Genomic DNA, 24,290 nt, shown 5'->3' with positions numbered 1-24,290 from the left:
ATTATATGTAATAAGGGCACATACTGTTCTGTGAATTTTATTTCATTTAGTGTATATATGTATAATCTGTGTGTGTGTGTGTGTGTGTGTGTGTGTGTGTGTTGGTTGCAATCTAAAATGTATTATTTTATTGCAGGCAATGGCCAGAAAAGGTTTGAAAAACACTGTCTTAGAAGACTAAAATATAAGATCTTATGATATTGAAGTCCTATCAAATAACAGAGTAACATGTTAGGAAGTTTAATGTAAATTTATGATTGTAGTACTAGTATCTATATACCCAATGAGGATACATATCAAGAATTTGATGATGAAACCATCCCTTTAAGGGTTAGTTAATCTGGAAACACTAATCTTGAGAAGACAAACTGCTTCAGGCTCATATGATGAAAAATGATGAAAATCACTTACTTCTAAGGATGATTCACAAAAATCCATGTGGTGTTTGAACTCACCACCTGTAGAAGAGTAAAGAGCTGAGACATTATTCATTCAAGCTACTATGCTGCAAATGAAAGATTTTTTCCTCAAAAACACTATCAAAACATATATAGTTTCTATCTATATTCGGCACGAAACTCTTGTAGTTTCTCTCTTCGGCTTTGAAATAATGATGGATTCAATATCCACTTAATTTGAATCTATTAGAGGAAATGCAATACAAGTCTGATCTCACTCCAGGCAGGGAAATTCATTTACCACCTAGAAACTTTCACAAGCAACCAGAACTGTAGTAAGATTCCAATTCATGGCCTAATAGTTGAAGAGTAGATGTGATATCCAAGCTAACAGTGTATTTAGTTGGCACTAGAACACAATTCAAAACTCTTAAGTGCCATTATATCCTTGTCCATTTTTGAAGTGCATCTTAAGCAGCTGTAAAATGTTTCTGGTAAGTATAATTAAATTTTGTTAGCTATGGTCAAAGAACCAGGATATGAAATAACCAAGGGATAAAGTAATAAAAATACACTTCACCCAAGAACAACTGATGTAATTGCAAGCCCTAAATATCGTACTGGCAGCAAGTGATTTATGAGCAAGATAAGAAGGCTTCACTACAGATAATAGAAATATTCTGTTTACTCACAAGTAGCATGTCGATAATAAATTGTGAAGTTATTTAACTATACACATCAAGTAGTATGTATAGAAAGGTTTAGGTGTCATCATCAACCAGCATAATCAGAGCACAATTATAATCGTGCTCTGATGATGATGATGGTTAGAAAACCAGCGAAATATTAGTCAGTTAATAAATTGTATTTTTTCCCCTATCTCGGTGTTATGCTGTAAAGCATTATGAAATATCACACAGTAGCCATATACACAATCTACCAATAATTGTCCAGAGACTTCAGTAATTTACAATTGATACCAGCAGGTGAACCCTAATATCAAGTATGTCCACCTTTGGCTTTGATCACCTCCTGCACCCTTTGAGGGAGGCTTTCCACCAATGTGCTGAAGACAGGTGGAATTTGTCTCCATTCCTCCATCAAAGCAGCAGTGAGTTCAGTGACAGCTCGAGGACGTGCTGCTCTGGACCCCAATCACTGCTCCAATTCGTCCCACAGGTGTTCGATGGAGTTGAGGTCATGACTCTGCACAGGCCAGGGCAGTTGTTTAACACTCATCTCTTCATACTATTCCATAACAGCTGCAGCTTTGTGCTATGGGGCACTGTCATCTTAGATGTTACTATCAATGTCATTGATAGTAACAAGGATCCGTTTCATAAAAATTCTGCAGTGTAGACAGCACCTGATTATTCAGAATATCAAGGTACTGAGCTATCTTCATGGAACCACAGACGACCAGTGGTTCCACTCTAAATCAGCTGAATGCACCCCACACAATTGTCCAGTTCACATGCTCTTTGCATCAGGCCAGACAAGCTGCCTTGTTCATTGTTATGATGTTTGGCTTGTGTGCTGCTGCTCTTCTGTGGAAATCCAGTAAACGGAGCTCTTTTTGTACAGTATTAGTCTCACTATATTGTTATTGGTGCTCTGGAACTCATCATGGATGGTCTGTACCAATTGTAATCCTACATTGCCTCGAAGAAACATAACAAATGCCACCCATTTTAACACTCTCCTATCCCTGTCAGTCATTTTTGGCAGCTGCAGGTGATGCCAGAAGATGTTCTGGCATCACCTGCACTAGTGATGCCAGAACATCTCCAACATCACCGTTGATTCTAGATGCCACTCAACTGGGGCATCTAGAATCAACGTGTTCACATCATGGCAACATGATGTGAACCCACGATGACACCACTCTCAAAGAGAGAGAGATGTCATCGTGGGTTCACATCATGTTGCCATACACCACCTGTATTCAGCTACGATGAAATACTGCTTCCTATTATCCATACACCGGTTTTTATGCTATTAACAAACCTAGAATGTTCCATAATTTCAAATAACAGGTGTGTTCAGAGAACAATTATTGGTAGATAGTGTATATCAAGCAGTTTAAGTGTAACACTACTTATGCTACTATATATTGTGTGAAGAGTAGTACTCATATAATATATATCAGTTCAAAACTTACCTCTAATTGAATAAGATACTGGACTAAAACCATCAAAGGAGCAAGATCTGGGTGAAGAAAGGAGGTTATGCATTTGGATGCTTGAATTAAGAATGAAGACTCCACACTTCCAACACCAGCAATGACACCAAGAGGAACATCAGAGTCCAGAGAGCGTAGCAAATCATAGCAAGGTGTAAAACTCAATCTAATTTTAAAAAAAGAAAGAGAATAACCAGTAAATAATTTAAAATTAGCAAGCTGTGAAGGAATGTGGGCAAAAGAGTATCAGCATCATATTACTTTTTATACAGCGTACTCACACCCATGAAAAGTTAGAAAACATATCACATATTGGTACCATAGCATGGGAGAAAAGTAGTTGATAGTTTTCTATACTGTTGCAATTCCACAACAAAGACAATTATCAACTGTTTTTCTCTGACCTCTATTAGAAGAGATGACTCACATCCCTTACATCAAAGGTATTTTATTTTGGAATGTATCTCTTGTATCTTAAAGTTTAATATCTCTAGCACATTCAAGCCTATTAAGTTCATCTATGATGACATCTCACAAAGATAAAATTCAACCTTTACTGCCACCTAGAGTATATTCAGTCCCATGCAACTGCACGTTATTCTATTTCAGACAAACAGGCAAATCAGCTTCTAAGAACATCTCTGAATATTAATCCTACATTGCCTCTAAGAAACATAACAAATCTGATCAAGACAAACATCGGATCACAAATACTAGCAAAGGATCCACTAAGATTACACTAAATCATTACACAGATGTTCCTGTATATAAAAATGTCTTTTTAAATAAAGTGTCCAAGTTCTTACGCATTGTCCACAGCAGTGTTTCAACTGAAGATGGAGAATTTTTGTTCTTAAACATTCAGCAATCTCATTCTGTGATTTTATAATAAATTTAGTTTAATCCTTTATCCAAGTGTGAGCAAACAAAGTTTGCACCTGAAAGTATCTTCAGGACTGGGGTAAGGTGGTACAACACCAGGGCACTCCTTGCAAAGGTGGTGCAAGCTACCAACACTCCTATCTCAGTATCTCCCATAATGCAAAACACATCTCCTTGCAGATATGTATAATGTTATGCATTAAAGGGAGGGCCACTACCCAGACTAGTTTCGACCTTTATTGAGGTCTCTTCAGTGGAAGGCAGGCCCAAATGGAGATACTACCAGGCAGAAGCATTAGCAAGTTCATCTCCTCCTATAGGAGCTGCAAAATGGTGTGCCACCTTTTTACATATCCGCAAGGAGATGTGTTTTGCATTATGGGAGATACTGAGATAGGAGTGTTGGTAGCTTGCTCTACCTTTGCAAGGAGTACCCTGGTGTTGTACCACCTTACCCCAGTCCTGAAGATACTTTCAGGTGCAAACTTTGTTTGCTCACACTTAGATAAAGGATTAAACTAAATTTATTATACTCTAACCAAGTGAAAAATAAACTGTGATTTTATGTTGCTACCAGGTTGCAATTATGTTGTTGTTGTTCCTTGGCTACTGGCTTTCTGTCAGGGAAGAAACTTCTCAAAACCGAGCTGTTGCAAAGGTGGCATCCTATGATAGTGCCACATTGAAAGTCACTGAGTTCAGAATGTTTGTCCATGAAGATTGCAAAACATCATGCACTTCCTTTTATACCTATATGTATCCTGATTATGATATATACAACCATATCCACTGCTATGAAGGAGATGTTTAGATATTTCTGATCATATAACATATTATTCTATAAAAAATAAAAACATATATGCACCATACAAGAACCACATTTGAGTGTTTTTCATTAATATACCATTTCTATATAGTAAGATTTTTTTCATCCCATATCTTTTTTTCTCTTTGACAGAAAGATTTCAAAAATTTGTAAAAAGTGATTTACACAAAATTCTTAACACAGAGCAAATGACTAATCTAATTTTTTTTATGTGACTTCCACTATGAAAGTGTAAAATCTCTCATGATATGTAATTATGCAATTTATCATGTTCACTTTTGCATGTTTTTCTAAGGAGATTGTATTAGAGAAATGTTAATTTTTTTCCCTGTAATAACCTTGTATGTGTAATAGCTTGGCAATGAGCTTTTGTTAAAATAATGTGGCGCATGATGTCATTATGTAATGCTGTTAACGCAGCGTTTATCACAGTTTAAAGAGATGCATGCATTCAACAGAAGTCCAGGCCTATATAACAAACCTATGGCAGGCGTGCAAGAGTTGGCACGTCCGAGAATTTTGCTGGCACGTCAACGATTTACAGGTGATATCCTTTTATATGTTTATAAATCATTCAACTTTTTTATTTTTTTAAAAAATTATTAGAATACGTACAAGTTAAATTTCATTTTACACGAGAGAGCAGCTATGAAAACGGGCATATGATTGTTGTGGTATTAACAAAAGATCACACAACCCAAAGACAAAGGCAACCAACAATTGGTGAATTAAAATGCTAATTCTCATCAACCGAATTCCGTAACATCTGAAACTGTCATAACAACATTCACTATATATTTCTTAGTTTTAATACATTCACGACGGGGTGTCATTTATTGTTCCGATTGAACTTCTCATTACCAGCAGGCTCAACTCGCACAAAGTTTCAACCCTTGGTTGAATTTTATGGCTCCTTGTTTGCACTTTGAGCTGGCAGGTGAACTCACACACTCATTATATGGCATGCTTCAATTCTTGGTAGAATTTTATTTGAAGTTAGCCTTTGTGACCTGTCATAATGACATCAAGAATTTCAACTGCAATAAAACAAGCACTTATTTCATGTAATTGAAAAATTGGACAATAGTGTTTAGTTACACTGTGTTTCGGTGCAACATATGGTTTTGCTTGAGTCTATACAGCATAGTTTCTGTGGCAGGGGACATGCGATTCATTAGTTAGCACCATTTTTATTCTGGCTGTCTCTAATTGCACTATTTGTTGAGAAATATATTAAACAGACTGCAAAAGCCTCTGTACCTTATTCAAGGATATAATAAAACCACTTGTTTTTCTTGCATCTGCAGTATAATGGCTGTTTGGGAGGGTGCCTTGTTACCACAGGGAGCAAGTTACCATCGCCTCAACGTGAACATGTTTAAACATTTTTCATGTGTGAGGTATGAGGTATATGCAAAACTTTTAATGTCTTTTTTCGTAAGGTAAAATCAGGGGTGTGAGTTATATGTGAGGGCAAGTTATATTCGAGTAAATACGGTAAGCATTTTGCTGACAAGTTGACATTCTTCTGCTGCTTCCCTTGCTCAGCTGACTTGTATGGTGAGTTACAATGCATAAATATTTTTTTCACTACGGTTTTTTTTTCTTCAAACCAACATCATTAAAATCAATTTAATAATACAATAATCAATGTTACACTGTCTCATCTTCCTTTTCCCTCTTTTACCTTGCGGTGTCGAGGATTTATTAATCATTGGACCTAAACGGTTCACATGATAAGATGGTCAAGCCATATGCCCAGATGTATCCTATGTCTACAGTGGTGTTGAGTTCTCGAGGCCGGTTTGCCTGTAAACCGGCCTCGAGAACTTTTCATCCCACAAAACCCCAGATAAACTGGAGAGAAAAACCCTACTAACCATGCCGTAGACCATTTGGTTATGGCACTTGGCTATGACTGAGGAAGAACCATCAGTTCCTCATCTCACCAACAGGAATTGAAGCTCACACACTCCTTCTCCAGGCATATGGTTGCGAAGCACACAGCCACTAGGCTAACTGTGCGGACAATTTTACACTGAATAATATAAATTTATGTATAAATAAATATTATAAATAAAATAAAATATTATTTATAAAATATTATATATGTATTATAAATTAATGAATTAATTAATTTTCTATTAATTTTCCCGCTATTAAAAACTGCCTGGCACCTCAACAACTTGATTTGTAACCTTTTGGAATGCACACATAAAAAGGTTCACCTTCCTGTCTTAGAGTTTTCACTTTCTCTTACCTGGATCCGCTGCCACGAGGTCCATTGTCGGTAATCGAAAGAGGGTCATCGTAAGGGTTCTAAAGGGCATAGAATAATCGACAACTCGGACAAAGAAGAAATTTGGTAGTAAAATCAAGAACAAGCCAGCAGAAAGAAAGAAAGAAAAAACAAAAAGAACTTTATTTTTATGGCAATTTAGCCTATTTTTGTTTAGGAGTAGTACCCCTTTTTATAATGTCATTGACTTTTTTACTCAATTTTTAGGGTATTACTGATTATACAAATTTAGTGGATATTGAACCAACATTATTTCAAAGCTGAATATAGAAAAAACTATTTTAATACCAACTAGTTTCATCAACTTACATCTTCAGGGTACAGGACTCATGATAGGAACTAAAGCTAACAAAACATGTTACAGACTAAACATTAACAGAATTCTAATTATAAATTACAAAACAACACTAAACGTGTGCAATACATGTGTGGCGCGTACATGATTTCACTTGTTGTTGTTTAGGAACGTTTTATAGTTGGTACTAAAGTTCATTTCTTATGTGTTTAAAGATCTAATTAGGGTCTTCCAGATCTCGGATAAGATTAAACCTTGATTCCTATTAAGATTTTCTACAGAACGGGCGACTGTTGTGACTTCTTTAAAAATACGAGAGCGGTAATTCTCTTCTATGTGAGGGATACAGCTTTTATCCCACTCGATGACATGGTTGGTTCTGGAGAAATGGGAAGGTAAGCCATATATATCTTGTCTGTTGTTTTTGACATATCTGATGTGTTCTCTCTGTCTTATCTCAAGGCTTCGAAGTTTGGCCGATGTAAATTAAACCTCATGAGCATGGGACATTGTAAACTCCAGCATATTTAAAGAAAGGATGGAAGTCTTTTGGAGATCTTAAGAGTTTACGAATTTTATCTTTAGGTTTAAAGGTCACTCTTATTTTATGTGGTTTGAGGAGTTTAGCAACCTTGTTAGAGGCTGTCCCCACGTATGGAATGACGATTGTGGTAATATATTGAGTGTCTTCTTGTTGTCTTTGTGGTGGATCAGAGAACAGAATCTTGTTAACGTCTCCAGGGGTAGCCATTCAAAATGAGGTTGTTGGATATCAGTGTCAATTAGTCTTGGAGATCTCTTTGGTCTGTTGTAATCTGGATAGCTCTCTTCTTTAGCATATGTATACAACAATGCTGAGTTTTTGAGAAATGTGGTGGGAGGAAAATAGAAAATTTTCTGTCCTGTAGAAAATCTTAATAGGAACCAAGGTTTAATCTTATCCGAGATCTGGAAGACCCTAATTAGATTTTTAAACACACAAGAAATGAACTTTAGTACCAACTATAAAACGTTCCTAAACAACAAGTGAAATCATGTATGCGCCACACGTGTAATGCACACATTCAGTGTTGTTTTGTCATTTATAATTAGAATTCTGTTAATGTCTAGTCTGTAACATGTTTTGTTAGCTTTAGTTCCTATCATCAGTCCTGTACCCTGAAGATGCCAACAGCTTAAGTTGGTGAAACTAGTTAGTATTAAAATAGTTTTTTCTCAGATACTTGATCAACATTTCCCAAATAGTCAATTTTACATAATGTAGTGTTTTGTTTCTGCTGCAAATTATTTTATTTTCTAATATTCGAACTATGAACTTAATTTCAGAAGGAAATAACGATTGAAAACATATGTCCCAAGTTCTTCAGCTCAACGAAAAATGTCAAGAACATTTTAAGAATTTTGAAAAATGGATTGATTTCGAAAAGCATTTAAAAAATGACAATGAATTACAATTCGTCAGCTAAAATTACTCAAAAAAGAACAAGAATACTGGATGCATGTTTAAAATGCATAATATCGGTTATTAAATTTCTTGCAAAAGAAAACAGTGTTCAGAGGAAGTTCAGATACTCTATATACAAATAATAATGAAAAATGTTTGAAAATGATTGAATTATTCGCCGAATTTGCCAGCACATTACAAAAACATGTAGAACGCATAAAAAACAATGAAATTCGTGTTCATTATTTAGGGAAATGTATACAAATGAAATCATTAATATATTGAGTAATGAAATTAAAAAAAAATTGTATCTAAAATAATGAATGCTAAGTATATTTCAATAATTGTTCATTGCGCCACTGATATTTCGCGGCAGGAGCAAGTGTCCTTAATTGTAAGATATGTTTCTATAAAAGAAAAAAATGAAGACTCAAGATATTATACAAATAGAGGAAAGATTTCTAGATTTTATTAAAATTAATAATACAACAGGAAGTGGTATGGCTGAAGTAATTTTAAAATTATTAGAAGAAAAAAACTTAAATATTCAAAATATCCATGGTCAGGGATATGACAACAGGTCAAACATGGAGGGGTACAAGCACTTTTAAGGAACAAAAATCCGAGTGCATTTTTTTTGTTCCGTGTTGTACGCATTCCTTGAACTTGGTATTGAGCAATGCAGCAAACTGCAATGTAGATATGGTTTTATTTTTTGACATTATTCAGCCAATCTATAATTTCTTTTCTTCATCGAGTCATCGATGGGAAGTTCTTTTAAACCACATTGAAAATTTTACTTTAAAACCTTTATGCACGACAAGATGGGATTGTGTTGAAGCTGTAAAAGCAATATGAAATCAAGTAAAAGAAATATATGAAGCTTTATTTTCATCACAGTAGATGACAGCTTAATTGGGCAACAAAGCATTAAAACAAAATTGGAAGCTAGTTCGTTAGCAAAAAAAATGAATTCTTTCAAGTTTATATTTGGCACATTTGTTTGGTATGACATTCTAAGTGAAGTCAAAATATCTCTTGCAATATTACGGAAGCCTTGAAATCATTAGATGTCACGAAAAAATTCTTGATGTCATACAGAAGCGAAAATAATTTTTTTAAAGTTAAGCACCAATCCCATAACTTTGCTCCATAAATATTGAGTTAAATGCTGATTTCCCAACTAACGACAGCACACAAACTCAACATGTTAAAACTCATTTTGATTATGTATGTCCTGATGAATCAATTACTAATTTTGAGCGACATTTTCAAATTATTTTTTTAAATGTAATTCTTGATTCAGCATTAACATCAATTATTGAGAGATTTGAACAACTAAATAAATATGAATCAATTTTTGGGTTTCTCTTTAACATTGGTAACTTAAAATTCGATAATGATACAGTAAAAAAGCTTGTTTCGATTTAGAAATTGTTGTGTCTGATGGTGATCAAAAAGATATTTCAGCAATAGATTTATTAGATGAATTAAAAATATTGTCTCGGAGAATATCAAATAATTATTCTTCCAAAAAAGTATTAAATTATATTTGTGCAAATAACTGCATAAGTCTTTTTCCTAATGTGTACACATCACCACGAATTCTTTTTAACAATCCCAACTACAGTTGCAAGTGCACAGCGCAGTTTTTCTAAATTAAGACTTATTAAAAGTTATTTGAGGTCCACAATATCCCAAGAGAGATTAGATGGCTTAGCCACTTTATCTATTGAAAGTGACAAAGCCGAGACATTAGATCTAGAAGTAGTAGTAAAGTGTTTTGCTGAAATTAAGGCTAGAAAGGTTTATTTTTTTTAAATAATTAAAATTGTTAATTCTTAATTAAAATTTTAATTATTTAAAAATTTTATTTGATTTATTTGAACAAGCAGGTTTTAGGAAAGGTAGGGGCACCAGAGATCAGATCCTTTGCCTTAGACAGATCATAGAAAAATATAAAGAATTCAGACTCCCTCTGGTAATGTGTTTCTTAGACTACTCTAAAGCTTTTGACTGTGATGAGCATGTGAAACTGTGGGAAGTAATGAAAAGAATGGGTTTTCCTCAACACACTATCAGGTTGATAGCCAACTTGTATAAGGAGCAAGAAGCCACAGTAAGAACAGGTGTTGGATTGACTGACTGGCTTCAAGTTGGAAAAGGAGTTAGGCAAGGATGTTTACTTTCTCCTCACTTGTTTAGTATATATGCAGAGGACATCATGCGTGAAGCATTGGATGAGCTCAAGACAGGAATTACGATAGGAGGTAGATTGATCAGTAATCTGAGGTACGCTGTTGATACGGTACTCCTTTGTAATGACATGGAAGAACTAGGACTAATTCTTGACAAAGTTAACAAGATCAGTAATAACAGAGGACTTCAACTCAATTCTAGTAAGACAAAGATCATGGTTCTCAAAGGAAAAACAAACAGAGAAGCTCTTGAGAAACAAATGTATCTTAAGGGAGAAAGAATTGAGGAAGTCAGCAAGTTTGAGTACCTGGGATCCATTATTAATGTGAAGAATTGCTGTTCAGAAGATGTCAGAAAAAGCTTAGGAATAGCTAAAACAACAGTCAAATACCTGTCTAAAATCTGGAAGGATGGATCTATCTCCATGGGAACAAAGTTGAGGATTTTGGATGCAGTTGTTTTTCCAACAGCAACTTATGGATGCGAGACTTGGAACCTAAAGAAGTCAGATAAGAAATGGATATCTGCTTTTGAGATGTGGTGTTACAGAAGGCTGTTGAGGATATCATACACTGAAAGGCGTACAAATGAATGGGTGTTAGAAAAGATTAGTAGAACTTTAAGGCTCCTTAAGGATATTGACAGAAGAAAATTAAAATATTTTGGACACATAGAAAGGATGGAAGGAGGACTTCTAATAACAGTAATAGAAGGTAAAGTTCCTGGAAAAAGAGGCAGGGATAGACCATCAATGAGATGGATGGATGGTATGTGTGGAGTGACTGATCTTCAGAGAGTTCAGGCTGCAAGAAGGGCAAGCAACAGGACTACATGGCGTGGCCTAGTGTGGAACATCATCGAGCATCGGAATGACCATACGGCATCTATAGATGCCCAGTGAACACAGACAGACAATTCTTAATTTAGATTTTTTCATATTTGTTTTGTCATATTTAATGTGATTTATGTAATATTTATAAATTGTTAAAATTATGTACTCATTATATAATAAACACAATTTTTTTTTATTATTATTTTTATTTATTCACTATATATATATATATATATATATATATAATTTTTATATATATACATATACAATTTCGACCGAAGGGCGGAAAAAAAAAAAAAATCTTGCCCACACTCAAAATTTTGCTCGGGCCAGCACTGGTGAGCAGAGAATTTTTTGGGAAGGAGGTGAAAGAAATTCTGGGGGGGAAGGAGAAGGATATGATGGGATAGGATCAGGGGTGGGAGCTGTTTTGACACCGTGTTGTCTTCAGAGCTCGCACAAAAGGTTCATGTAAAAGGCAGTGCTGAACAAGAATTGTAAGTACTTATATATGTGATAATTCCAAAAAGGAATGTACATCAAGTGTGTCTGTTTATGGGTACAATAAGATAATGTAAACTGATATTGAATTAGGCTTACTCAATATGCTTTGTCAGTTTGTGTGTACATGACTAGCAGGATATTCTAGATTGTGATTTACCTTTAAAGAAAGAAAATTAGAACTAAGTTTGAATTAGGAAGAATTGAAAACAAGAAAGCATTGTAATGCAATTGTATATGCTAATATGAATCAAACTATAAATATTCCTTTTGATTTTATTAAATGGTTTGTGAACAACACATTGGACTGATTCTGTCAATACACTATCCTGAATATTTTAAACCTGCATAAGATAAAGTTAAAGTGATCGATAATCAAGCCATGACTAACTAAAGATAGTGATTGACATAAGCAGGGAATGCTAAGAATATCTGCTTTGTTTTTAGTTTAAAATCTTATAATCTTGCATTCAATATATAGTCTAACTGTCACAGTTGTAAAACAAATAAATTTGTTACACTATAGAGTAAGAACACAGAATCCAGTAGCAATAACAAAATGGTGGCAGCCGACCACCATTTTGTTATTGCTTATCAATTTATGTTTGAAGTAACTAAAATCCTCCATAATAATTAATTACCTTGCGCTTATTGAGCTAATTTGATAATGCATGTTTTCTACAATCTGTTTATGTACCCCACCACCACCATCCTACAAAAGCAACCAAACAGATACTGTATATTGCCATGTTGGCCTCTATCGCACACTAGATAAAACCAAATGCACTGGCTCCATTGTCCTCACATTTCTAGTAAACTTCTATCCCCCATTAACATTCAGCTATACAATACACCTACTCACTTCCTGTTCTGTTCATCTTCCCAGAAGACACAAAATTTAATTATTATAATCGTCATCGAAACTTTTTTTATGTTATGTCTAATCAACACAGTAAAAGTTGCAAGACCTTTATAATGTTACAGTGTTAGAAGATGTATAGGTCTTATAATTTATACCTGAAAAGAAATTAAATTTTTACCTTAATCCTTTATCCAAATGCAAGAAAACAAAAGTTTACACTTGAAGTATTGCCAAGACTAGACTGCTTTCATATAGAGGCTATCAACTTCATATCATGCACAGCATCCCCAACTTTGGACGTGTATATTGCCATGCATTATGGGAAAGGTCACTATCCAGATCAGTTTTGACATTTGACCTTTATTGTGGTCTCGTAAGGGAAGTTAGTGTGGAAGTACTCATAATAGCCTGGATGTGAAGATATTGTATGCAAACTTTTGTTTGCTTTTGTTTGGATAAGGATTAAAACAGAGCCTCCACAGCTCAATTGGTATAGACAAAGCCCTTTGTTTGGAAAGAGCTGGGTTCAATTCTGTCTATGACATGAGGGACCTTTATCAAGTTTTTTCGATTAAAGGTTAGTTAGTCTCATATGAAGGGACGGTTTTTTCTACTGGAACCTTGGGTTTTTCATCCCTCGAAAACAGGCAAACTGGTCCTGTGAACACACAGATCTACAAACATTGAATACTTTGGGGAATGATGTAGCCTACAATGGTCCCCAGCTAGGAAGTGGTAACTTCTGACCAATGCTTCATCTCATATCTAAATGCAAATACTGGTATTCTCGGATGCTCCCATATTCTAACAACAAGGATTAAAACAATAATATAACTTCATGTAAAGTATAATTTGCTTTCTAACTGAGCAAGGAAAAAATGTGCTATAAATAGTGACTGGAAGCAGTAAAATACACTAAGTTTCTTGGAGGCCAAAGAAGCTATTGCTGAGATGTGTTTGCACCAGAAGCTACATCCTGTATCAGAAGCAGCCCAAGAAGGTACATCCTGTTTAGTGATTGGGTAAAGGGAAGTGATGTGCGATTTTTATGCAAAAAATTAGATGGACTTATGTTTTGGTAGCATTGAAGATTATCTTCACCACATTGAAGTCTAGCAAGTAGATCAGCATTTAGGGATTTTGGTTTGACAATCTTGAGGTTTGTAATGATTGGTTACTAAGGATTTGTCAATGAACAGGGAACAAAGCATACTATCATCAATAAAGCTAAAAATAGGATCTGAAGCCAGTGAGAGCAGGTCATTTATGAAAAAAAATAAAAAAAAAGGAGTGAGTGAGAGTACAGAGCCTGGATATTCTACATTGCTGAGGAAAATCTGAAGAGTGGACACCATCTACCATGATACATAATGAGTAGCAGTTAGCCTTCCAGCAGAAGCTTGAAATATAATTGCAAATCTAAATTAGATTTAGATTTGCAGATCTAGAGCAAGCCTCTAGACAATTAAATGCTCTACAAATGTCAAGGGCAAATGCATGATTTCTCCAAACATTCCAGTGCTTGTGTACAAAGGTGGGTAAGTGAAGGTTAAATACTCCCAGTTCTTTAAGAAACATTAACAGGATTCTTTTTTTCTCCCCAATAATTTGCACTCTTGTCAGTGTTGTGTTATGGGTTTTGTGATCTCTCATCATGCGGCTATTTTAATTTGAGATAATTCAGAATGAAATTTTCTCATTAAAGTCTTTTTCAGGAAACTCATGCAGTTCTAGGGGGTGTGAGTGAAGTTGATATAAAAAAATACCAATGCCAGAGAAAGACAGAAACAGAAGAACGACTGGTGGAGAAAGCTGGAAAACAGCAGAATTAGTTGCACAAAGATAGGCTTGACTGGAGAAGATTGAGTTCAGCCATATGTGCCACAGGACTAAACTGAATTCTAATACTCCACTTTTCGCCAAGCCTATTAAAAAATACAAGATGATGCTGTTCAGCATCTATTCACAGTCCAACTTCAAGTCTGCTAAACTTCTTTCATTTCGTCTACCTCTGTCTTCTGAACATACTCTTTCTTACACAATATTCTCCAAGGATTATAAGGTCCAGAATAAACATAAATAGGTTCTTTCTCTTTTCTTAACCATGTGCTTGCACATACCACTAATATATGTTTTATATCCTTTCATGTATGGAATTTTATATAAGTCAACATACTTAACTTGTATGTTTTAACTGCTGTTTAAAGTAAATCCTTAATACTGACTATGAGAATTAGCGAACTTATATCAATGGAAGATCCAAATAGGGAAAAATAAATATATAAATAACAAATCCTAACAGATAAGAAAGAGAAAATGCTGTGAAGAAATTACCACCAATATATTTTGTTTACCAACACTACCTTCCTATCATATATTTCATTTTTTAAGTCATAATATGAAACTATACAAAAAAAAAAATTTTTTTTTTAAAAAATGAATCAATCTTATTTGTTCTTTACAAACCTCGTAATTGATGACGGTAATTTATCTTTTGAGAAAAAGTCATGGTGCCAAGGCAACAATGGATCCTGATCTTCAGTAAGTTTGGTAACATTGGTAGAAAGATGAATAGTTATGTTGTCATGATCAGTTAAGATTCTTCGCACAGTATTCAAGGATTCTATGATCTAAAATAGAAATCACAATCCAACAATATGTTTTTTAAACAAATATTAAAAAATACTATTATATAGAGATAAAACAATTTGCAAGAGTGCCAATATTATGTCAGGCCTTAATAGTTAGATTATGCAAATACAACTATTACACATACCTAAGTCTTCATAATTTTCAGCAGAAAATAATTAGTAATTCAAATATATCACAATAAACAGAAATAATTACTTGCAACCAGAGTTAAACTGTCATCCGGAATTGCTAAAACCTGTGTTAGCTTTTAGCTAATTTAGTTGTTAGTTTTATACAGAGTAAATGATATTTTTGTGGTTTTCAATAATCATATACTATTTGAAGATGCCATTACACAACCATACTGCAGCTTCTTGATCTTTATAAAGGAGTTATTGAACAGCAAAAAATACCAAAATTAAGCTCACTTTGGAAGATATCGATTGTAATAAATATTTTCCAAAACATGTTTCGGTTGTTCATTCAGTAGAAATGGTTCATGGGTACTTTTTAAACATGTTCTGGCAGTTGTTTTGAGGTACTCAAAATTGTAAAGCACATCACATTGTCAAGATATGCACAGTTTACTTTTTTTTTTTTTTAAAAGGTAAACTGTGCTCTGCTCTGTGTTCTCTTCTGCTCAATATTCATTTAATTGCAGGTACACATCATTATTAAATTCTTGATATGTACAGAATAATTATTTTATTTATTTATTCTGGAAAGCCAATCCAAGGCTTCATCTGTCACCGTGTGGATGTCCTGAAGGCCACCATCACCGTGAAACTGGTGCCTTGGACAGTCGTTCACAATATCAGTAATCGTCTGAGCCATGGGAGAACAATCACAATAAGGGTAGTCTAACAGCCTTCATTCATGTAGTAAGCAGACACATCTGTCCTGGTCAGTTCTGATCCTGTTCATTGATGACCAAATCTTCCTAGGAAGAGCAAAACCAGGCTGCAGCGCACAGGGATCTTCTACTAGGAAGCTGTTTGTTGGGAGATTGTTGGAACAGTATACTCTCCACATGTCAGGTGTTGATGGCAAGGCAGCTGAAGAGAGTTCATCCATGGACCAGAAAGGCTTTCTAGATTTTAGGCGAAGACCAGGTAGATTTATGAAAGTCTGGTACAGAGGCAGGAGTGGGTTGCTCATTGCTTTATTAAATTCTTTAATAGAGGCTTGTCTTCTCCGTATGGTTGGTGGAGCAATGTTAGATAAGACAGGCAGCCAGGAGAGAGAGGGACGCTTCTCACTGTCCCACTAATTGTGTGCATGGTAGAGTTTAGCTGGGTGTCTATAATGTTAGTGTGTGCACTTCTTTCCCAGACAGGGGCATAATATTCTGCTGCAGAGAATGTAAGGGCTAGTGCAGACAAACTTAAGACTTCTGCACCACAACCCCAGGTTGTTCCAGCAAGCCTTGAAATGATATTGTTTCTCATTTTAATTTTGTTGGACAGGTTGGTGATGTGCCTTTTATAGGTTAGGCTTCTGTTCAGGCTCACTCAAAGGTATTTCGGGTGAGGGTCTTGTTCTACCATTTTTCCACAGAAAGAAAGGTTGATCGAGGTGTCGATTCGCCTCCGCATTGTTCAGATGAAATACTGTGGGACGCAGTTTTTGTTGGATTTGGCTTCAAGTACCACTGCTTGAAGGATGTTCAGGTTTGTGTTCAAGGTTGATTCCAGGTTGGCAAAGGAGGTAGACTGATGTAGGATCGCTAGGTCATCAGTGTACATACACTTGCTTGAGCTGGTATATGGTAAGTCGTATATGTAGATGTTAAAGAGTAAAGGGGATAACACAGAGCCCTGTGGGAGACCATTGTGAAGGAATCTGGGCCTGCTCTTTTTTTCCACTAATATGGACCCAGATCTTACTGTGGAGAGAATGGAATCAAAAAGCTGGAAGGTTTTTTGCAACTTATTATATTTCCTAGCTTTAGGAGGAGGCTGCTGATCCAGACCCTGTCATAAGCTGATGTTAGGTCAATGAAAGTGGCTCCTGATTTAAGTTTCTTCTGGAAGCCTGTTTCAATCTGTTTTGTCAATGCCAGAACCTGGCCACAGCAACTTCTTCCTGCCCTGAAGCCAGCTTGTTCAATCGGGAGTGCTCTTTCGATGAGTGGTGAAATTCTTTTAAGGATAATTCTTTCGAAGAGCTTAAAGGTAGAGCAAAGCAAGGAGATGGGTTGTAGATTTTTGACGTCATTTGGATCTTTCCGTGGTTTGGGCATGGCAAATTATTTTGGCTTCCTGCCACAGATTTGGTAGTTTTCCAGTCATTATAATTTTTGAGAAAAGGGTGGCCAACCATGTTTAGCTTTGTTGACCGAGATGTTTTAGAAACTCGGAGAGGATACCATCCACTCCTGCAGCCTTCCCATTCTTGGTGAGTTTTAATGCTACCTGTACCTCTTCCCGAGATATTGGGTGTACAAATTCAGTAAGTTTGAGCCAGTCTTCAGGATTTGTCTGATGGAAGATTGTACAGTAATTTTCCTGATAGAGCTGGGAAGTATCTTGGAGGTTTTCAATAAATGATTAGCCATTTGATCAGGAGTTATCTCTGTTGTTTTGTGTGTTGTTGGTTCTGCCCCACCCAATTTTCTCAGAAGTGACCAGGCTTTCCAGCTAGATGTGGCGAAATTGAGTTCATGGATGGTTGAGATCAATTTTTTGTTGCTATGAGATCCTTAGCAACAGTTGGGTCTTCAGTCTCTTCATATTTGGCTAAAAGTTCCTCAGTTTCTCTACTCCAGCATGGGATATATTGTTTTCTGTAGCCTCTAGGAATAGAAGCTTTGGCTGCAGTTTTGATTAGTTTAACAAATCTTGGATAGGGGGTGGGTGGAGTTGCTCTAATGGTTTGCTCTATTTGTTTCTGAAATGCATTCCAGTTGGACCTGCGAAGGTTCCATCTAGCGAATGGTGTTCCACTGATGACTGGGATTGATGTGCCTGTCTCTATTAGTGTAGGACAGTGCTGACTATTAGGGAAATCTGTTGAGGATGGTTCTGGTTGTTCGCAGAAGGTGGTCTTCAGAGTCTTTAGAGATTCTGAAGAGACCATCTTGACTAAAAATCGTGCCTAAATAGCTGAAAAGTTTTACTTGTTGTATAGGTTCATTATTCAGGATAGAGCAGATGTTTTCAATGTTTCTGCCTATTTTCAGTGTCTTTGTCTTTTTATTGCTGATATAAAGGTTGGTCGATTGGTAGGGCCTCTGCTACTAATGGCTCATGCAAAAAGTTAAGCAAGTTTGAGTGCAGTTAGTAGTTGGAAGGGGTTAAATCGTTCGATGCTGTTGGCACACTGCTCCCTCGATGAGTCTCTGGACTCCCTGGAGGTGTTACATAATAATAATAATAATAATATTCATACTAAATTCATTACAACACCTATTCAATTTAGTTAGGGAATCTTGCAGACTTGTACTGGATTTATTCAGAAATATAACATCATCTACATAAAGTATAGAGCTGAGATTAACATCGTCAATCTTGATATCAGATTTAACACCACTTGCCTTCATAATGTGATGTATATAGATAATGATCAAACCATCTTTCTGTACTCCTTCAATTCTAACTGCTGCTTAAATAGAGACTATGCAGTGCTTGATATAATGTCCCATTCACAGCATATAACTTAGTGTTTTGAGGAGCTTTCTCTTGACACCTTGTGATATGCCTTTCGAGATCAACAAAACTTAAATACAAATCCTTGTTATATTCTCAAGATATCTCAAATTTGCCTTAAAGTGAAAATCAGACTCTAACAACATCTACTTGGCCTGAATCCAGCTTGTTCTTCACCAAGCTTCCCTTCCACAATTTTTCTTAGCCATTTCTCAAGTATACTTGCATAAATCTTACCAGGAACACTCAACAGGAAAATACCTCTGTAATTCTCAGATTCAGTTTTATTTTCTTTTTATAGATGGGTACTATGAGAGCTCTGCACCAATCATGCACCAATTCAACACTCTGACCAGGCCTTCGGAATTATGCAGTCACAGTAAAACTTTTATATATTCATATATGAATGTTTCTGGTCAAATCTCATTTACTGCAGTTGTCTTTCTGCATTTCAGGTTTTTGATGACTTTTCCTATTTCAAGTAGTGATATGTATACCTATTGAGTGCTTTCTTCCACTATGCTGTCACTGCTTGTTTCATTTAGCAACCTTTCAAAGTCATTACTTTAGGATAGACTATCTTTGTCTTCAGTTTTCATGTCACCTTTATCATCTCTGATTCCTTTTACATTATTCTTTTCTCTATTTCTAAGCTTTTTCAATAGTCTTCAGAATATTTTCCCACCTTCTTGATATTATTTTCTATGTTCTTACCAAAGTCCTCCCATGACTTCTGTTTAGCTAGTTTTTGTTTTTCTTCTGTATTCTCTAAGAGCACAAGCTGACTTACTTGACAGAAACTTTCCATATGCTTTCTTCTTTTCCTTTCCTACCTTTTTAACTTTTTGAGTCCACCATGGAGTTCTGAATTTTTTTTATTCTTACAGACAACTTCACCACGTTTCTCTGGCTGAATCAATCCATGTGTTCTTCATGATTTGCCACTGAATTTCGAAGGTTTGGTTCTTGTTTTCAAGCTGTCTCATTTTTTGCGAATGATGTTTGTGTATATTGAGTGTACAGTTCACCTCTGAAAGTTGCCCAACTTTAATTAATTTTAAAACTTTCTTACACACCCTCTAATCTCCAACAAGGACCAACTTTTCCTTTTTCATTATGTCAGCTGCTTTCTCTAATGCCTCAAAAAATTCCTCCATTTCTTCCTTAGTATAATCATATGTGAGACCATAAGCACGAGTAGGTCTCATTGTTCAGTTCCCCATTCTGATATCTATCCACACTCTACTTGATACTGCCTACCATTCAAGAAGATTATCCTCACATTTAGTGTTCAATAGCTACCACCTTCTCCCTGATATTTCAATAGCTACACATCTTCTCCCTGACTGCCTGAATATAACATTTTGTATTTGTTGCTCAGAAAGATCTCACTTGTTTTAGTCTTCTTTGTTTCAGTCACATCTATTATGTTCATCTGGTACTTAGCCAAGGACCAGATTGAGTAATTCTTCTGCTAGTTCTAATTCTTTTGAGTTGGGATGTGTTCTGGGATTTGTTCCAGTAGCTGACTTTGTACTGTTTGCCCTTGGTTTCCTGATGAAAAGAATAGGGCCTTGTTTAACTGGGTAATGCACCAGCCGACATGAAATTCTGTCATGCTGCACCATCATTCTTCATTACATTTTAAGCCAATGAGAATAGAATTTGATTGGCTAAATCCCAAATTGTCAGCATATCTTCATTAGTTCGGTATCTGGGTAGATACTTAACAGGGTGCAGCATGAGAAGGTGAGGAATGGATAGAATTGGTGAAAATGGTTTTCCATTTTTCAGATTTGCCACACCTTCTTGTAGCCAATGTGTTTCGGCAATACCTATTATACCCCACTTAATCTGCTCTATCTCTTTCTCCATCAATATAGTCTTTCCTGGTTTAAGAGAAGTCTTCATGCTTAATGTTAGGCAGTGGATTTCTGAGCATAATAAAATGTTAGATATGACATTATTGAAATGCTGACAAGTAATAGAATAATCTGGAGGAAAACTGTTTATAGGAAATTAATAATAATATAAACTTAATCATATAGTGCTGTCATAGTAACCTCAATGCCCCTTTAGAGTACATATCAGGAAGTTGGTTGATTGATGATGCATATGCATTTTACAAAATACACCTATTGACAGAGAGAGAGAGAGAAAAAAACCATAATATGTTAACGCTGGTGCTCTGTTTTAAACTACGCTGCAATAAGTTTCTGAGAACATATAATAAGGCACCTTCAATCTCTTCCTAAAACTACAGTTGCTGCTGCAATTCCTCAAACAAGCACATCTTAATGAAAAAAATCCATGGAAATCCACGAGTTATTTTTTTAAAATGAACTGGCCAATTTGTAATAAATCTGAGTGAATGAACATGCCAGCAACATTAAACAGTACTGCACTGAAACAACTTGTTCCAGATTAAATGTAGGCTATTGTTCAGAGTAGCAGTTTCTGTAATAACATTCAGGATAAAGGTTTTGCTGCTGAGTCTTAGATTAATTTGCCTCAATAAAATTTTTAAAATATGTAACTGTAAAATTATAAATATATAAATAACTATATAAAAAGAAGAAATGAAGGAATTTTTGAGTCATTAGAGAAGGCAGCTGACATAAAAAAAAGTTAATTCATGTTCGTAATGTAAACAGCAGAGAAGGAAATGACTATACACAGAAATGCTTTGAATATAATTTAGAGAAAACAAAAATAATAATAATAATGGTAAACATTCACTGGATTTCTGTTCAGGCCATTGACTCGTCATTACCAATGCCATGTTTGAGCATACAGACATGCACAAATTCACTTTGAGAGAGTGCACAAGAAACAGAAGTCTCACTATGTTTGTTATTATTGACAGTGATATCTTCATACTGGTTCAGGATATAAGAGAATATAGAGATGTGAAATAGGAAGTGACAATTATTTGGTTTTGAGCAAGATAAAATGGAATATCATATTAAATATAAAAGTAAGAAAGTTTTAAAAACAATTAAAGTCGAGCAGCTTTCAGAGGTAGGCTTCAATATATAAATATCATTGGAAAAAAAATAAGAGTTTGAAAACAATAATCAAACCTTGCAGATTCAGTGACACCCTGAAGAAAGCCTTCTCTGATTCTGCAACATCACTACATGCTTCAACATCAGTTGAATCAATCAATCAATGCAATCTTCTAGGTGGTCTGCCAATGAAGTAGGCAACCACACCTCAATTGCAGTAGATGATATTTGACCTGAAATAGTTAAATATGAAACTACAAAAATTTTTTTTTTTTTTGCATAATTCAGAAGGCCTCATAACAGGTTTGAAATCCAGATAATTAAAGTGAAACTCTCACAGTACTTATCTATAAAAATGGAAATAAAACAATGTGAAAATAACAGAGTAATTTTAGTACTTTTTGTTCTAAGTAACAATCATGCAAGCATATGTGAGAAAGTGAAAAATCTGTTCACCACAACAATTATATGGTGTAAATGGGAAAATATATTGAGCAATGCAATACATAGTCTTCATTTGAGTTACAAGTGTAATTAGAAGTGGAGGAGGTAGTATAGGAAGATAGGCTGATGTAAAATTAAGTGTGCACACACTGTCATCATTGTTCATCTATATATATATATATTTTATGTGACACAACACACCAAAGGTATTTTTGTAAACCTATAGTACATTAGAACCGTGGATAGACTAAAGATTTTTTTCTATTTTATTAATTTTTGAATAAAAAATTAATAAACGTACCGGTGTTGTAGTACCTTACCCCAGTAAGGTAGTACAACACCATATTCAGTCAAGATATTTTCAGGCGCAAACTTTGTTTGCTCACACTTGGATAAAGGATTAAACTAAATTTATTATAGTCTAACCAAGTGAAAAATAAACTTTCAATAATCCTGTTTCGTTGATATTAATAAACTTATTGATTATTTATACTAATGTATTTCATTTAATCTTTTTAATTTACATTTAGTATTCAAGTTTCTTCTTCTAGTATTTTAAGTCATTCATGTTTTACAGATATGGAAGAGGTGTAATAAGTGGGTCAGATGGGTACTGATGAATTATTATTATGTAATCTCCATTGGTCGAGCAAAACGGCTAAGCTGGCAAGGCTCTGGGACTAAGGATGCTGGAAAAGCAGTGGTGCATCTGTACTATTAAATAAATTTTAAACAGATTTATAATCTTTAATTACTATAGAAGATTGAAATTTACCTCATCAGATTTATTATCATCCAAGTCTTTAACTATTCTGGTGAGAAATGCCTGCTGTCTCAGCATGCTGGATACCCAATGGCTACTCTCTGGAACAAAGCATATATTTCTCATGATAGTTGAAGCCACTGTTGGACCATCTCGCTTAAGGTCTGCAACAGCGGTGATTATTTTATTTGCTAGAACTCTGATTCGAGACTGAGTGAAACAGGTCTGATAGAGTATTTCTTTCAACCAGCGCACACCTTGTTCATATTTGCTCATTTCTACCTGTAAACAGATAATTTTATTAAATAAAAATTTAACCGAAATGATGGCAGTTTGCATATACACACAAGGACAAAGAAATTAGTGCACCTGGAAGAAAACATGGTACAACGACGAAACTAAGTAAATAACTAGAGTGCGGAGTAGTATTCAAATGATCCAAGTTTGGTGCAATTATGCATGCCCACACACCCTGCGGTGGTGCTGCAAGCATGAACCGGCAGCCTTATAAAGCTGGTGTGTAGTCGATAGCCGTTTAAAGCGAAACGCACCGGCCGACGCAAGCTAGAGTACAGAGTGACAATAATGCTGGGTAGATGCCAGAGACGTCAATTTAAGCAACTTACGGACTGACAGAGGCATGATCATCGGCATGAAAACTGGAGGGTGGTTGGCGTGCCATATAGGCGTGCACACGAACTGTTCTGACCATACCGTCCGACAGTGTTGGGAGCTGTGGACACATTCTGGCACTGCCACATGGCACCGGCTGGATCAGGAGGACCAACGCTAGAGAGGATCGATGGATTGTGTAGCAAGCACAGAGGGATCCCACGGTGACCCGGTCCACTATACAGGCAGATGTAGGGAGTCCTGTGTGCCCATGAACCATTTCCCGACACCTCGCGGAGGCGAATCTACGATCCCAGCATCCCTTACGTGCTCCCATTAACACCGCAACATCGCCGACTCTGTTTGCAGTGGTGCCAGGTGAGAGCGACGTGGAACGTCACAGACTGGCGACGTGTGGTCTTCAGCGATGAGTGCCGCTTCGTCTTGGGGACAGATGATCATCGT

At 35.7% G+C, this 24,290-nt stretch overlaps 1 protein-coding gene across 1 annotated transcript in view; it reads right to left on the bottom strand.

Moving 5' to 3' along the window:
* The window catches only part of LOC150098309 (uncharacterized protein C05D11.1-like), a 287,991-nt gene that overhangs the window by 66,368 nt on the left and 197,333 nt on the right, over positions 1–24,290 (bottom strand). The window contains exons 13-15 of the mRNA XM_090405135.1: positions 23,226–23,495; positions 15,187–15,350; positions 2,560–2,746 (exon numbers count right to left, since the gene is read on the bottom strand). Coding sequence (XP_090261261.1) covers positions 2,560–2,746; positions 15,187–15,350; positions 23,226–23,495 — 621 coding nt within the window. The remainder of the gene's footprint in view (positions 1–2,559; positions 2,747–15,186; positions 15,351–23,225; positions 23,496–24,290) is intronic.

Source organism: Typopeltis vanoorti, chromosome 15 (assembly GCF_054136105.1).
Source record: "Typopeltis vanoorti isolate ZY-2024b chromosome 15, IOZ_Tvanoo_1.0, whole genome shotgun sequence".
NCBI lineage: Eukaryota > Metazoa > Arthropoda > Arachnida > Uropygi > Thelyphonidae > Typopeltis > Typopeltis vanoorti.
Note: the sequence above shows the minus strand (reverse complement) of the source record. Positions and strands in the feature narration are given on the sequence as shown.